General features: G+C 39.6%; 1 protein-coding gene across 2 annotated transcripts in view; it reads right to left on the bottom strand.

The window, feature by feature from the left end:
• SCG5 (secretogranin V) overlaps positions 1-17950 on the bottom strand; it is a 52184-nt gene that overhangs the window by 11557 nt on the left and 22677 nt on the right. For both annotated transcript variants that reach the window (XM_006920521.3, XM_006920522.3), the window contains exon 3: positions 3753-3902. In XM_006920521.3, coding sequence (XP_006920583.1) covers positions 3753-3902 — 150 coding nt within the window. The remainder of the gene's footprint in view (positions 1-3752; positions 3903-17950) is intronic.

Below are 17950 nucleotides of genomic sequence, written 5' to 3'. Positions count from 1 at the left end.
TGTCCACCAAACTCACCTCCCTTCCCTACTCTGCATGCAGCCAATTTCTCAGCCTTGCTTTGCAATCAGGTGGCGTTATATGCCTGAGTTTGGGCCAATGGGATGTGGGCAGAAGTGAAGTATTCCACTTCCAGGCCTGGGCTATAAAAATCTCCTGTATGAACCTCACTCCCTGCCCACTCACCCCTCCACCCCCGCTCCTCATTGTTCTGCTGGTTGCATGTGGCCAACCAGGGCAACTGTGGATGTCAAGTGTAAAGACGAAAAATGGCAGTCTGAGTTACTGAACCTTTCACCCCACCACACACACCCTCATCCACCTCTGGCAGAACTTCACACAGGTGAGAAATAAACTTCTATTGTGTTAAGCCATTATAATTTTTTATCTGTTATAACAGCAAGCATTTCCTTAACTAATATACTCCCATTCCATGTGACTCACTTTGTTTTCTCTTAGGTAAGCTCCTTAGAAACAATTTCAGCTTCTTGGAGAAAGTACATTTTACAAGAACAACAACAATGGATAGTACTTGACGTTGTGTGTTCTAGTGATAATGGGATAAACTTTGAAGTCAGACAAGACCAGAGCTCAGGGTTCAAATCCTGGTTCATAAGTGATAGATGGGTTTAGTTTCTTGGGAAAGTTAACTTAGTCTCTCTAAGTCCATTTGTCCATCTATGAGGTGAGAATAATCATATCCTTACCTTACAGGGCTTCTATGAGGACTAGGGATAATCATATACAGAACATCTGGCACATAATAGGTTTCTTATTGGTTTTAGTTCTCTTCCCACTATCTGTCTTTAAATGACAGGGGTGTTTGTTTATTTGTTTGTTTGTTTTTCACTGTGACTACTCTTTGAAATAAAGCATGTCTTCCATTCAAACCCAAGAAAGGTTGTTCCTCTTGGCTGCAGCTGTTACCTATGCCTTATCATTACTAGACACAATGCTCTGAAAATGAGTCATTTTTTTTCCTGCCTCTAATGTGCTTTAGGTAACAGCTTAAAAGAGGGGGGCAAGGAGGGATTGTGAATTTTGTGCAGGGCTAGGGAGACGAAAGAGTCCCTTTTCAAAGGGATAACGAAGCCCCAAAGTCAATGCTAAAAGGGATCTAAGGCAGTCAGCCAGCTGGTCTAGTCTCTTGAGACTGCTCTAAGACCTTCCAGCAGCAACATTCAGTCTCTCAGCTCTTAGCAGCATGAAGCTGTTGTGGAAGTCATTAGCATTTTGAAAAAAATCCTTAATGTATCTCTATTGTGGCTCCCCACTTTTCACTGAACTATTTATCTAACTTCTTCATCTACAGCAATTAACATATAGGAAAAGGAGAGCAAAAGTTCTGGCAGTCTGCACATGGCAACTTTACAACCTTTTCATAATTGTTTCCCAAGTACCTCTGAGTGGGCCCAGACTGAGAGGTAGAGATAAAGCCCGGCTCTGGGAATCTAAGGTGTCTTGGCTTGAAAATGTGCCCTGGAATTCACAGCCTATCTCTGAGAATGGACAATATGGACTCTCTGAGTTCTGCTGCTCTGTCCAGGGTTAGTGAGTCATAATTCAAAGGAAAACATAGCATGGCAGGGAGAAGTCAATGTTTTATTCTTGGATTGTTCGACTGTGTGGTGTCATGATTCTCAGTCCGTGAAGTATATCTCAAGCAATTTCTTACATATTTCTTGCAAATGATCATATCTAGTAAAGATTTCCTTTTTAGAATGCAAATTATGGTAGAACAAAGAATGAGCAATATGTTAACTTAATGGAAAGATAGCAAGGAAATGGCAGATAATCTGTGACAAGAAAGGGTCTGGAGGTTGGGTTTTTATCCAACTCTATCAACCCACCTCAATTACTCTGTCTCATAGCTCTGAAGTACTTCATTACATAGATCTGAATTTTTCTTTTTTCAGGATAACCTAGAACTACATGGTATTTTTTTTTAAAAGGCACTGACAATGTCTTCATTTTACAGATGAAGAAGACACTTAGGTCCAGGGAAGTAAAGTGGCTACTGTAGTGAAAACTGGAACGCAGATCTCTTGGCTCAAACTGGTTCTCACTCCATTCTCCTATAGCAGTGGTTCTCAGCCTTTACACAGGAATCATGTGGAAGGGAGATTAAAATACAGATTTCTGGGTCCTACCCCCAGAGTTCCTGATTTAATAGGTCTGGGGGCAGGCCTAACAGTTTGCATTTCCAACAAGTTTCCAGGCGATGCTGATGCTGCTGGTCTTGGAACCACACTTTGAGAACCACTGCATTATATTATATCTAATCCATTTAACCAAATCCCCATGAAGATAATTGGTCTTCCAACTCTGAACTGGTCTTTCTTCCTACCCATCCAAAGCCCTAGGAGCAAGTAAAATGTGGCTAAAGTGATTGGATCTGTGCAGTGATTCAGGTTTTCCTGCACTCCTGGGGCAGCATCCCCACACTGGCTTGGCCACATCCAACTACTTCGTTTATTCCGTCCCAGGAGGGAGGCTCTGTGCCCTCACCCTAAATGAAAAGAAGAGACCTCACCCTAAATGAAAAGAAGAATATTTTTCAGAGAGACTGTCTTCCAGAGAGAGCCTGCATTATGTTTAAGAAAAGCTGAAGGGCCAATGCTGTCACAATTTTCAGAGCAAGGCAATTTGTCATGGTGATTGAGTGTACTGTCCTGAATCAAGCAGGCCTGGGTTTGAGTCTTGGCTCTGCTACTTGCTACATAGATAACCTTGGTCATGTTACTCTCTAAGCTTCAGTTTCCACATATGTGAAGTAAAGATAATAAGTACCAACTGTTATTTTTATTAGGCTTGGGGAAAAAGACTACTCTCATACTAAAAGTTAACACAAGCCTAAGGAGAGAGATTCATTACTTACTAGTGGCAAAGCTAATTATAATCAGGATGCCATTTAATGAGTCCTTACTCTGTGCTACGTACTGTGCCAAGTGCTTAACATGGATAATATCATTTATTTCCCATGACTCCCATTTTATAAATGTAGAAACTGAGATGCAAAGTGGTTAATTAACTCGTTCAAGGTCACATATCTTGACCTTGGTTTGAATTCAAGGTAGTTTGAGTCTAGAGTCACTATTCATAACCACCAAGGCAAGCAGCTCAAAGTCCAGCATACGTGTAGCCCACTCACCATTCATGCCTTTTGGCATTACAGAGCAGGAAAGCGGGAAGGATACACTAGCAGCAAGAAAAGTTTCAACCTTCTTCCTTAGCCAATTTCTTACCCTATTTCTCATGCTACCTCCTGGCTCCCAAAGAAATATTTCAGGATAGACACTAACTAGTTAAGATAGGTGGAATGTCGATTGTCAAGAGAAGCAAGGAAAACAAATGGACGTGGGTAATCCACAAACTAAACAACCAGTTCCAAAGACACTAAAAACAGACAGCAGTTGTATCAAATAAGAGGGGGAAAAAAAAAAACGAAAAACAAAAACCAAACCAATCCTTTTTTATTAAAAGAATAGCATGTGCTAAAAAGAGCATCAGCTCCCAAAGAGGAAGAGAGACAGAAGATAAAGGACATGACAACAGAATGTTTTACGGGTGTATCTGAACACCAGAACTCACTGAGGATTCTAGAATCAATTTCTCTTTCCAATCTACTTACATATACAGGGGGGCTCATCAGACCATAAATACTATTTCTTGGACTATTTATAGCCAATGTTAGAATTGTAATGTCCTTCTAAAGCCACTACCATCCATAGGGACCTACGGGCACGTCCGTTACCTGTTTTTCCAACAGGACAGGGATTTGGAGGGTCTGGGTAGCCCTGATCTTCACTGAAGTCCTTGGGAATGTTGTCACCAGTCAACTCTGCCACGATGTTTGGGATGTTGCCAAAAGGACCCAAGTGTTGCAGGCCTTCATGAGCTCCCCCTGCCACAGAATCAGAAGTAGGTCATTTCAGTGCAATTGAATTCCTTTCGGCTAATATTTATTCAGGCACACCATACAAGCAAAGCACTGTACTCTATGTTGTGCAAGAGAAAAAGAATCAAACAATTCCTGCCTCCAAGGGTTTAAAAATTTAGTTGTGGAAACAAACACATACTGCATGTATATCATTTCCACGTGAGGCACATAATATACATGCTGTAACAGAAATGTCAATACAGCATTATGAGAGCATAGGAAAGGAAGAGTTTCATTTGACTGATAGTATGGGGAGGGCTTCTTGGACAAGATGAAACTTGAGTGGCACTGACACAAACGGGTAGGGCTTTGGAAGCTGGGCATGGGGCTTGGGAGGTGGGGGAAAAGAAAGGGAGGTGATTGGCATCCAGGCATGAGAACGGACTGAATGACAACACACAACCAAAAAACAGTAGGTAAAAGTCACTATCCTCCTACCATTCTTGATCAATCACTTAAAATGTGTTATATTTACTTCAATCTTTTCTCCTCTGCATATCATTTTATGTATAAATGTATATTCATATTTCACTTAATATTAAAACACAAGCATCTTCCCATATGGCTGCATGGTCTCAATTCTCATAACTACAAAGGGCTATGCCAGTATCTCTATCATGGCATATCAATCATTCCCCTGGTGAGTCATTTAGCGTTTCCCAATTTAGTCTTCGGTATTTAATTTTTTCCATATTTTGGCTTAATTTTCCTCAGGATAGATTCCCACAAGTTAAATTACTGGGTCAAAGGCTAAAAATATTTTTATGGTTCTGTATATTATATTGCTAAACTGTTCTCCAAAAAGGAGGTACCAATTTATAAAGTATCATCAACAAAATATGAGAATACCACTTTTACAACATCCTTACCAGCACTGAGTTTTATAAAAATAATTTTTATGCTTTCCTTGCTAATCGAAAAGGCTTTTAGAAAAATAACTGTTTTATTTTTAATATCCTATTACCAAGCCAGTCAAATATTTTTCCATGTGTTTATTTATTAGTTTTAATTTCTTTTTTGTGAGTTGTGTTTATGCTCTTGGAACTTTAGTGTTTTTATTATAAATTTGTATGAACGTTTTACATAAAAAAGATATCGGGCCTTTGGACGTCACATTTCCTGCAAATATTTTCCCATGTTGTCTGACTTCAAATTCTGGATATTGTTACAATATTTTGTTAACATAAGTTTTTAATTTTTATGTAGTCAGATTTATTGCTGTTATTCTCCTTTGTGATTTCTTCTCATCTTTTTAAATTTACAAAATTTTTGTCCCTTCAAAGTACTACCAACATTTCAATATTCCTTTTAGTTTTTCTATTTTTAAAATTAAATCTTCAATCCATATGTTCTGAGTTTTAGTGCATGTAAAAGTTAACCAATTCTCTCACCAGAATTTGTTAGGTAATTCTGTCCTTCTCCACTTATTACATTTCTTCAACAAATAATTAAGTGCCCCATACATACCCAAATCAGCTCGGAGCACCAAGGCACAGCAGTGCGTAAGAACAACTAATACTGTATAACTGGCTTTACTTATATATACAAATGCACATCAATTTCTGGACTCTTCTTTTCTTGTAGACTTAATATTCTATAAGGTACAGGAGCTTTACTTTTCCAGCACTAGAGCAGACCATTTCTGAGAACGAATTCCTATTTATTAACTTTATTGAGACACAGAGGTCCCATTCTCTCAGCTCCCTTAACACACAATCACTCTATACATAGACCTATACACAAAGGGCCAAATCAAAATCAAAAGGTGTGCATGAAATTAGAGTGAAAATCAGGCTAAAACAACTCCACACTTCCATCTCCAGGGGAAGAATGATCTTGCCAGTTGGTCATAGGTCCAGCAGCTGGATAAGGCTCCCTTCCCCCCTGAATGAGCACGAGGGCTGCCAAAGTGTGTCTTCTGACACTTGTTTTTTTTTTTTTTCTTGGCTGAACCAGCTCTACTTTGGATTGATACATATTTTTATTTGGAAATGTTAATGTATTCAGTAAAATCATGGCTAGATCTTAGTGTCCTGGAAATCCTATTGTCTCTCTGAAGTGACTTTTTGTCACTCTGTCTTAATTTATTATGTATGATTAAAATTTATCTTTAAAAGGATAATTTTACCCCCTTTAATTTAACCCCTCTAGCCCCCAAATAGAGACAGCACCAAGTATCTGGGTTGTTTTGTTTACATTTACATTATATTTCACTGCTTTGTGATGAGAGCGAGTGGCCTGTAAAAGTTCTGCATTTAAACAAAAGGTATTATTTTTGTAAATTTTCCATGAGAATATTTAAAATAAGTTGTATTTTTATATAGTCCATAAATATCTAAATGAACTAATTATTAAACATTAATTATAATTTTATACCCTTATTCATATTTTATTTGTTTAAACTATCATAATTTGGTGATAATATGTTAAAATCTACCAATATCTACCAATAAGTATCTACCAATCTACACTTATCTACTTATCTACCAATAAGTGTCTGTCAATCTCTCTTATTTCTTGCTGTTTTTACTTTAGCATTTTGATGCTATGCTGGCTGGCATGTCCCAGAGTATAAATTCTTCGTTTTAATTGTGTTATTAATTGGTTGTTAAGTAAAAATTAAAAAATCATATTTTGTTTCATATTTCTGCTATTAGCATTGCTCTCTCATTCTATTTTATGTTCAGTAAATCTTTGATTATCTTTTTATGTTTAACCTTTCTGTATCTTTCTGATGGTTTGCCTGACTCATACTGTGGTAGCTGGCTTCAGAGACATTCTGGTGATTCATATTTATTACCCAATATTAATCCGAGACATGCAAAAGGTTAAACAGACAGATCAATACACCTGGTATTGGTATCTTTGAAGCTTTGTACAATCTTGGCAATATAGCCACCACTGTACTTGCTATAGGGCATGCTCTCTGGTGTGTCAATACATGTCTTAACTTTTGAAAGCACCCCAGTCTTAAGTGCCAGGAATTATCCAACTTGGCTCAAAGACGAATGCGTGTCTTAATGCTCCATTAGTAATTAATGAAGGAAGCAAACACAGCTTCCTTTATGGAAGGCCTGCCAACGCTCTGTTTACCTCTGTGCACCAGTGCCATTAAAATGAATGCAGCACTTGTTAGGAAGCAACAGATGTTTAGCACTCGGCAGATACATTATAACACAGGCTCTTTAAAAACATTTTATGACATCAAATCAAGAAACACTCACTGAGGCAGGAACTGCGGGAGACATGTAGAAGTAACCAATGCTATCCTTTGCTCTCCGGGAGCTTGAATTTTATAGACAAGAAAAGTAACCACGTGTAGAAAATAATTTGGTAATTATAATAAATTGATAAGTTCATTATCAGTTATATATCAGAAAATGATATCGTTGAGTATACAACCAAATGCTAGTTATCCGATTCATTATAATGTTTAGATTATACTTATCTATTACACCTGAAGCCAAATCAACCAAAATGTTATGATGCTATATATGTTATTTGGTCCATTTGTCTCAGTCTCAACCAAACATGTATTTATTAATTGTTCTGTATGTTTAAAAATGTGTTTTGAGCATATATCAAGACCTGGACTAAGGGCTAGGGGGTCAGTGATGCACCAGATAAATGTGAGCCCTGTTCTCACAGTATTTATAATCTATAGGGTGATACAAAAAGAAACAGATACATAAAGAAATACTTAAAATGAGAGTTGTGATGCACTTATAATGTAACTGGAATACAGCAAGACGGTACAAGTGTGTAGAGGAGAAATATCTAACTGAGATCTAAAATGTGGAGGACTTCCTGCAAGAAGTGACATATCGATGACTATGTTAGGTGCTATAGAAGATCTAAATGTGAAAGACATGGTTCCTGCTTTCTAGTTGATTCTTCATTCTCACTGGTTATTTAAGGCTAACACAATAAGACAGTGCTATGTGATAAGACATATTCCCCAATACGATTCATTATGGTATAGACTATAAATGATGTAGAAATTCATTATGGTATAGACTATAAATGATGTAGAAACTAGGAACTTGCCAGGGAAACTTCCTTGGAAGAGGTGACACTTGAGTTGAATCATGAAATACAGAATTTATCCTTACTGGTGGCAAAGGAAAAACCACAAGTGAGGTGACAGAGGTAGGTGTGAGCATGGAATGTTTGAGCATCGGTGATGAGCACTGTTGGGGAAGGGAGGAGCTAGATGAGAGGGGAGAACAATGCCAAGCAGAAAAAGTATGAATTTATATAATGATAAGCAGCAACCAAAGCTTTCTGGGCAAGAGAGCAATGCAATCATTGGAGGTTGTGTAGGATATTAGTTTAGCAACAGTTTAAAGCTCTGTTCCTACCTAGGGGTGCACATCAGAATCACTTGTGGAGTTTAAAAAAAACTCCAATGCCCCCACTCCAAATCCAGTGTGTCCAAGTGTTCTTCTGAACACCACTATACAAAGGTGGATTGGAGAAAAGTTAAGAAGGCCTGCTATAGAGCTACTGTGGAAACTCGGGGGCAAAGATTGGGGTTAGCATGGCTGCAACAGGAGTAGCAAAAAGACAGATTTCAAACAGTGCACAAGGGAGAAATGAGTCAAGAGTTTATAAGCTTTCCAAAGTCTAGAGGCTCCCCGATTTGGGAAAATAATGCCATTGGTAAAGACAGGACCTTTCATTATGGCTTTGAAATTATTTCAGGCAATTAATTAATTCTAACCTGTAATGATGCTTTACTTATCTTTCCCCATCACAGCCATAGCACTCCACAAATGTCTCTAGAATAAACAGAAAATACTTAATTCTTGCCAAATAAAATTTAAGCCCAGTTTTGTTTATATAAAATTTGCTTTCAATAAGATTGGTACTGTGCAGCTGTTTATTTCCAGGCTCTAGATATTAAATTATTGGTAGGTTTTCTTTGCATCATTTTGGCAGTTAGTTGTCATGTTCAAGAGCAGTGGAGGGCAAGGAATAAGGAAGAAAGGGAAGGAGACATGGGTTGGTCTGATCTGGGTCAGAGGCCCCAAATCTCCTTCTTGATCTGTACTGAAACCCTCCCTAAAAATCTGCTGAGGCTCTATTCCACATCTTGGGGGATTTCTTCAACAACTTTCAGCTCTTTTCTATGTTCCCATCCCAGGCTATGTGCCTGAATTCTCCTTCCTCTGCATGGTGATTCAGCTGGGTGGTTGAGCTGTTTCGGTTGGCTATCTAGTCAACCTCAGGTCCATGCTTTCCCACTATGGACTTGTCTGGTCCCATCATGGCAGCTCCCAGCAAGACTCATGTCGATTAACAGCTGGGATCCAGTACTTCCAATACACCCTTATCCAGAAAAGTGTACTAACTTTTCTGGTTAATTAAAAACTCCATTCGGTTTCAAATCCATTTTCCTGACTTAGCGACTTTGAAGGTCACTTGCCAGTGTCTAATGAATGAAAATATGAAATTCATCCCCCAAATTTTACCTGGCTCTGAACAGTCATGGATTATTTGTTGTACTGGTGATCATATCTTATCATGATGTCGTTTGACTCTCCTAAATGTACTGTATAAAAACAAAATCTGAATGAATCGAGGTTTCCAATTATAGTAACATCTCATTTATTTTTTTACTGGAGAATATGGTTTTCCATATAGTATCCAGATCACTGATACATCCCCTTAAACATCAATATTTATTTAACCACATTAAAGGAAAATTTTCACTATGAATTTTAGGTAAATAAACAGTAGCTTTGAGATACGATTTTACCCCTTCTTGATAGTGTTGTAGCAGTGTGTTCTCACAGAGTATTAAAGTGTATACCATGACATAACTATATTAAATGGTCCCAGCTGCTATGGCTTTTGTCTCCTCCTCCCTTGTAAGCTATTAATCCTAGTCATCTCAAATCCTTTTCATAACGAAGTACAGTACTTAAATAAATAAACCAAGAGTGCTCCTAGGATTAAGTAAGTCCTGTCTTTTAATTTGCTTTACCACACACATGAATCATGTGGAGATCTCATCAAAATGCAGACTGAGTCAATAGGTGAGGGGTGGGGGCTGAGACTCTGCATTTCTAACGAGCTCCCAGGTGATGCCGATGCTGTTGGTTCACAAACTACACTTTCACTAGCAATGAGTTGGAAATGAGCAAGCCAGACTTATTCGAATTATATATAAAGTAGATCAAATCAGCTCTGAGAAAGAATTGCAGTAACCATCTTGGTTCATGGGGTTTGTGACATCCAGTGTGACTGCCGAGAGGCCTTTTTAAAAGGCACTTGAGGTTTCAAACAAGGGAGTTGTAGCTACAGTTGAAATCCTTTTACTTAAGGTTTTAACTCTAATAAAAGAAGTCCTTTGACTTCAAGGTTTTACTCTAATAAAGAGGCACTCCTCACATTTCACAAGAAAAGGATTCTGCGGCACCCTTTCTCATTCAAGCTAATTCTGTGGGGACTGCAGGTAAATAACTCGCTCACGAAGGTAAGTTCTCACAGTACAAGTGATGTCTTTTATGATGATGCAGAGCCCCTCCTGGCTGGGGCTGGTGGAGACAGTTTTGAACAGAAGTCAAGGTTGGTCGGAAATGAAGAAAATAAATGGGGACCTGCATCACTCCCCCCTGTCCCCCCCATTTTTGTAATATCATGGTTTCAATAGTTTCAAAGTACTTTTATATCCTTATTAAAAACATTTTAATGAGGTCAGTAGGACAAGCATTACTACTCACAATTTTAAGTGCGAAAGTGCGTCTTGGGAGTGTTACTTGCCTAAAGCCATTTAGCTAGTTGGTGCTATTTGGAGACTGAGCATCCCAGCACTGTTTCCACTCCACTGATGGCACTAGGAGACCCTCCACGGGGCCATATGAAGCCCACGCAAACCCTTTACAGTAGGTTTCCATCCTCCAAAGATTAGATTAGCTCTAGCTCCAGAGCAATAGTTGGTATAATGAGCTGTCAGAATAGGGGCCTCTCATGTTTTCTAGCTCACTCTGAGGATCCAAAGTGTCAGTGACCAAGGGGGTCAGTCAACTTCTCACTCTAGCCAGGCACCAGTGGAATGGGAATGATGCTGAGATGGGGAGCCAGCCATCGTCCTCGCTACGGTGGTTCCTTCGAGTCTGAGTGCCAGCATCGTGCCAGAAGATAGATTTAGAGCATCCAGACACAGCCCCTGCCATGCAGTCTCTGCCTCACAGTTTGGTAACACCCTGACAAGCTTGCAGCCAGCAGTCTCATCCATACCCCCACCCCTGCCCATGGCCCCATGCTGGGGCTGCCTGAGGAACTATGCAACTGAGCACCAGTGCTGGGCAATAAAGGAGAATTGTGGCAGGGCAGCCGGGTGCCAAGGAGCCAGTCACTCACCTCATAAAAAGGGAGTTCCGTCAGGAGAATCTGGCAGGCAGTGGGCACACTCTCCTGAATACCAGCCATTCAGCTGAAGGGAATGGGTCCAGCAGTTTTCACTTATGTTACCACAAACAGCAGACGCTAAAAATACACTGTGGTCTCGGCCTTCATTCCTCCAGCACGTCGCGATACATCATTTATAAAGCAAGGACCAGTTTTTCTTTTGTTAACAGTCTGGGAGACTGAAGCAGTCAAATAGGTCATTCTAACTAATGCACCCTCCTTTTTTTTTTTTTCTTCCCCCTCAGACTCCTGACAGAAAGCTGAAGGGGCAAAGGAGAGAGCACCTGAGGAAACAAGGAAAAAAAGTGGGGAGATGGAAAAAGCCCCCAGATGAAGCCAAGAGGAGGGAAGATTAAAGTGGGGCAGATGAGGTGCCCGACATCTCATTTCAGAGGCCGCAGAGCAGGGATGGAAGGGGATGAAGCAGGACACAGTCAGCACCTGTGTGGACACGAGGGGACGAAGAGAAGCCCTGCGTCCCAGGAAATCCCGAGGACCTTACTGCGAAAGTTCTGGCGGGCTCCCAAAATTTGGGATTTTTTCCACGACTTGATGTAAACACGTACGCTTTTACAACAAGTGCAATCACTTCCCAAAGATCAGTGGACTAATCTGTCACCTATACAAGCCATGCCTTGAGTTTCTCCTCCTCAGAACAACATTCAGGCAGTGTCACTATACGTATTATCTGCCCCGGAGCAAAGAGGACAGAAGCAGGAGAAAAGGCTGTAGAAAGACAAACAAATTATCTCTTATTAATGGGGGCGGGGGGGGAACCACCTGAAAGAAATGATCAACTTAAGGGTGGGACTTAAAAATTTAGATGTCAAATATCCATGTTTCATCCCAAATAATTTAAGTGAGCTAAAAGGAAGAAACAAAAAGTATTAAGCATAGTTTCTGTACATGTCCATCCTCAAAATCAACTCCGTGGCCTTGATTTCTGGTGAGAAATGAGAGCCCCCAAATTCATACTTAAGAAAAGCAACTAATTTTCATTAACTGAGGATCCACAGAAAAGAGAGAGCACCTTTTATACACAGACCCCTTTTACAGCCACCTGTCGTTAGGGCGCTGGGTTCAGGTTCACATTCTGCCATGCACCTGAAAACATCCCAATCTCTTTGGACTTCAGTCTTCTCCTTTTTTAACTTGTGAATGGTATGCTTGTGGGAGGATCAAATACAATATGTAAAATGCTCAGTTCAGTACCTGATGTACTTGTCGTAAGCACTCAATAAATGTTAGCTGCTTTTATTATACAATCAACATTTCCTAACAGCACAATTAACAGAGCCCAAATTAATGATCCTACGTATTTTTCATTCTGGTGATCACAGTCCTGTGTTTGCAACAAGGACTCCAAACAGCTGAGCATTTTATGAACAGCAGTGCCTCCTTCTCAACTTAAAATAAAATAATTAAATTATTACTTGGACTCACCCTAACTTATTGTTTTCAGGAGCAGGCATCCCCCAACCCCACCCAGGCGACATAATCTCTCAAGGATTTGTGTCCAGTTGCAGGGGACAAAACACATCCACATCAACACATATCTGATGTATGTGTCAGTTCAGTGGGGGAAACCATGAGCCCTATGGAGACAGAGAAATATGTGTCCTAGAATGAGAAAATGAGCATATGGTCGCTTACAATTAGAGATGGATGTTATGGCCTCAACTCTCCTCCTCCCTAGTAACAGAATTTAGTTGAAGCTGTTTAGAATGGTGAGGACTTATGTTGCAATATCCACATTCTCTAAACCCATGACAAGTGACCCCAAAGCACACAGCATTTGGTAATTGAGAAAAACAAAGGAATGATTCTATCTATGCTGAATTGGCTTATTCATCGATTTGCCCCAGGACAAGGGGCTGGTCCAAGCCAGCCGTTTGCTAGAGCTATCCTAATACTCTGAGTACAGCCTGGTCCCTCACAGGGACTTCCCCACAGGGCCCGCAACGTGGTCAAACACACCGCACTTTGCTGGCCCCATCCTATACATGTAGGAGAGGTTTGAATTGAGTCTGCTGGCACAGAGGCAAAATAAAACTCATTGTTCAGATATTTTGTCTTGAAAGGCATTTGTTTTCATTCCTTTTCTTTCTTTCTTCGGCTTCCCCCCTCATACTAGGATCTGAAACACACAGGCTCCTTCGGGACCAGAGGCAGTATTATCATCATCTACTTGGAGGCACGCAAACAGCGAAGGCAGAGACTCAGAGTCTAATGTACTGCATTTGTAGCTTTCACATCTACATGTGGTCCCAATTTAGGATCACAAGCAGAGTTGTTTATTTTAGAAAAGCTTTTTAGTTCACTTTTAAGGTATTTTGCTTAGGCATTGCTTGCTTTTCAAAAAACGAAAATGTGTATTTTTTTTTTTTTTCCAAAGCGGTGTTTGTTTTGGCTGTTTACTCATTTACAAAAGTTCAAATTTTATTCTGTGAATTTAACTAATTTTCCTGCAGCCACCAGGAGTCCCGCCCCTCCTCAACACACACATACAACAACCCCAAATTAACATAAAATACATTAATTTGGAAATGAGGCATTTTTAGGATAGCTGTGAATTTTGTAAGTTTTGAAAAAGTCACTTTAATAGGCAATTTGCAGGAGCACTTTCAGCGCCTTCCTGTAATTTCATTTGCTGCCTGAAATGAAGTCTCAGCAATTTGTATGGAGGCCAAGTCTGTTTTTGTGCTGAATTTTTATTGGATTTTTTGGGGTCCTTTAAAATCTTTAGTCTATGATTCTTGCTGAAATTATATGACTTAGCTGGGAGTCAGTGGAGCTTAAGCTGAGGTATCGACTATTGTTGAAAAAATAATGGGACATAAAACAAAATTGTGGTGGGGGCTGGGAATAGGCGAGGACATGGACAAAACTGTGAAAAAGTCAACATTTGAACTCGGGCCCTCTAGGACCTATTTCCATTGAGAGTCCTGATGTCTTTGATTATTGAAAGCCCCCAACTGCATCTTTCTTTCTGAAACTTCGCTTAAGGATGGCATCCTTTGTCCAGAGCCTGTGCCACACATCTCTATTCTCAAAGATATGACAAGTCCAGGGTTTCATTCCTTTGGGTAAGGTCCTCTACTAACATGCTAATGAGTACTAACTAAATGCATTACTCTGCATTTAGAGAATTTCTGGGATAATCATTTTATCTTAAAGAAGTGACTTCACTAACAGGAATTCCAAGCCTCCTGGTGGACCAGCTAAAGAGATAAGCAGGACACGTCAAGTTTTCAGGTCAGGGCAAAGCGCAGGGATAGTGATGATCCCAGAAGGCAGGAAGATATCAATGTAGGTAGGACATTGAAGGCTATACCAAAGCCAAGTAAATGGATAAGAGGTTCATAATTAGTGATCAAGGGTACAAAGAGATAGCTTCCAACACAAAAGAAAAGAATAACGGAGACCTGCAGAAGCCTAGGAAACAAGGATACACTGGATGGGTAAGCAGACAGATGACAGCGACACCATAGACATCGTGATAATGGAGGTGGTCCTCCACTGGCCCAGACTCAAAGCTCTTTGATGGTGTTTGTTAAGGCTGAACTTTTCCAGCCAGCCTGGTCTTTCCAGGGGAAGTAGATCACTGGAAAAACATGGCTGAGGAGGAGTGCGACTAAGGGGCAGCAGAGGTCATAATGGGCACATCCTGGAGAGTGGAGGAGGGTGGTGGCAGGGCTGTGCCAGCCCCGAGCCCCTTCTGTCGACTGGCTTGGTGTCAAAAGTCTCCTTTCTGAGGTTCTGCACTGACCACAGGAGCAGCACCCTAGCCCAGACTGGGGTACAAAGCTTGAGAATGAGATGATTTCAGATGGCAGTCCCTTCCACTCATTTATGGATTAAGACAAGAGGGCTCGATTTGAGTCAAGGAAAACCTTCTGGGTCACGACAATGAACATTCTCACTTGGCCATATGGATTCCTACCTGCATTAATTATTGATCTCTTGCTTCCCTTTCTCCATCCAAAGCTGCTGTAAATAAGTAAACGTCTTTTATAAATAGCTAGCATAAATATATGTTTTGGACAAACAGTGACCTCCTTGCAAGACATTCTTTTCTGGTTCTGAGTTTCGTCAGCTATTACTTTTTTCTATTTTTTTTTTTTTTTTAGGCGAGGCAACCCTTGGTTAACCTCACAGATTGCAAGGACCTTGTCAGTTTACAATCCTTTATTTTTTATTTTTTATGCCTACAGCACCTGGTCTTCCTAGGTGGTCTCCCATCCAAGTACTACCCAGGCCCGACCCTGCTTTTTTTTATTTTATTTTTTTTTGTTTTTTTTTTTTTTTTTTTTTTTTTTTTTTTTTTTTTTTTTTTTTTTTTTTTTTTTTTTTTTTTTTTTTTTTTAAATTCTCAACTCAGGAGAAGAGGGCAGGTGGTGTGTGATTGTGGGGAAGGGGTTCACTCAGACTAAATCTTCCGCAAACTTTTGGTATAGTTTTTCTGGCCTGTAATTTTTCCATCTCACACAAATATTCCCAGTTTCTTCCTTTTGTATCCATGTGACCTCTGCCTGGGAATTTTTTTTTTTTAATGGCTTCGACCTCCTCACCTAACCACAACCAAAATTTTAATTAGAACTACCGATGAAAAACAATGTTGGCCTGAGTAAATTTCGCAGTCTTTCTTTACTTGGAATAACATATAGCAGCATTACCCTATAGAAATACGTGACTACAGCATAGGAAATATAGTCAATAATACTGTAATAATTATAAATGATATCAAATGGGTACTAGACTATCGGGGGGATCACTTCGTAAGTTATATAAGTGTCTAACCGCTATGCTGCACACCTGAAACTAACATAACGTTGAATGTCAACTATAATCGAAAAATATTTTTTAAATAAATAAAAAGAAGAACTAGCCAAACAAAAAAGAAATATAATGTGAGACACACAGGTATTTTAAAATTGTCTAGTAACCTACTTTCAAAAAAGTTTAAAAAGCAGGTGAATTAAATGTAATTATTTTATTTATCCCATTATGTCCAAATTATTCTCATTTCAACATGTAATCAATATAAAAAATGACTGATGAGATGTTTTGCATTCTTTTTTTCATATTTCCTTCAAAACCCGGTGTGTAGTTTATACTCAGAGTGCACCAGCCACATTTCAAGTGTTCAGGAGCCACGTGTGGCTGGTGTCCATTCTAGACAGCTTAGAACATAAAGGAGGATTGACACGATGGGCAAGAGTACAGGGTCTACAGTCCAACTGCTTGAGTTTCAATGTCGGCCCATTGAACTAGCTGTATGACATTGTCTGTAAAATGAGGATACAAGTAAATGCCAATCTTAGGGGGTTGGTATGAGGACAAAATAAAATGAAATAGTCCTTGGAAGGCTTTTTACATGGATTCTGGCAAATATTAAGTGGTTGTCATTTTACAATGCACGAGCTCTATACTTATGTAATCCTGGACAAGTCGTCTTACCTCTTTGAATACAAATTTCCTTCTCTGTAAAACAGGGTGATAATAATACTTTGTTGAGAAGATTAACTGGCACAAACATAGCACTTAATAAATGTTCGTTTCTGTCTCCTTGGATCGATTCAGGTGTCAATAAACAGAGAAATAGCCAAAGGGCCAGCAGAATGGGAACAGAGGTAAACGGGCCTGGATAGTTGGCAAACTGGATGGTCATGAGGTAGCAATGCCACAGGCAGACATCCAGATAGTTCCAACCTACCTCAGGCGGTTTTAGAGTGCCAAATGGGTGTGCTTCTCTAGTAGAACCTTTATTAGAAGCTATGTAACAGCACGCAGGTTCACTGTTTCACAGGCTGATGGAGGATGTATCTGCATTTTCTATGATATATCCTTATGTATGCCTTATTCAACAGCCATTCAGTATTTTAAATAGCTACAACCATGACTCGACTCTCTTAGTGTAAATAAGAAAAACAAATAAACGACTTGTTTATTATATAATTCAAAATCTCTCACGGTGATGGCTTTGATTGCTTTCCTACTCAGAGGCTTATTTTTTCAAATTAATGGCTTATACAAGATTTTGAGAAAGGAAACATAAAAATTTTAATTAAAACCATATCCTAAATATCCTTTTGCTCCTTTTCATATTTGTTTATTTTTTTCTTAGGATTGATTTGTTAAGAGTTTTGGAATTACCATGGAAGAGCTTGTGAAGATGTTTGAAATTCATAATTCAAACAGGGAGGGACACATGACTGATGAGATTGGTTATGACATCAGGAGTAACTGGCCCCTCCTCAAACCACTAGCTCCGAAACCCTTCATGGGGTTGCTGTAAACCCTCGGAAGGTTTTAATGCCTCTTCATGCTGTAACATTCCAGAAAGCTCGTTTCTGAATGACAGGAAATCGCCATGAAAAACAAAATGAGTTTTTGGATGACGCTGAGGGCTCAGCCATTTCTCCCACCAATGGAAAAGGAAATTTTGATAAGGCACAAACTGTCCTGGGCTTTACCTAAAGGGACTTACGACCTCACTTCTCTACGAGGATACAATAAAACAAAGTGTAACAATAAAAAGCGAAATAAAACAAACAAAACACCCTCCACTAAACTAGTTCCCCTCCTGACCCTAG

This window comes from Pteropus alecto, unplaced genomic scaffold (assembly GCF_000325575.1).
Source record: "Pteropus alecto unplaced genomic scaffold, ASM32557v1 scaffold86, whole genome shotgun sequence".
Classification (NCBI taxonomy): domain Eukaryota; kingdom Metazoa; phylum Chordata; class Mammalia; order Chiroptera; family Pteropodidae; genus Pteropus; species Pteropus alecto.
Note: the sequence above shows the minus strand (reverse complement) of the source record. Positions and strands in the feature narration are given on the sequence as shown.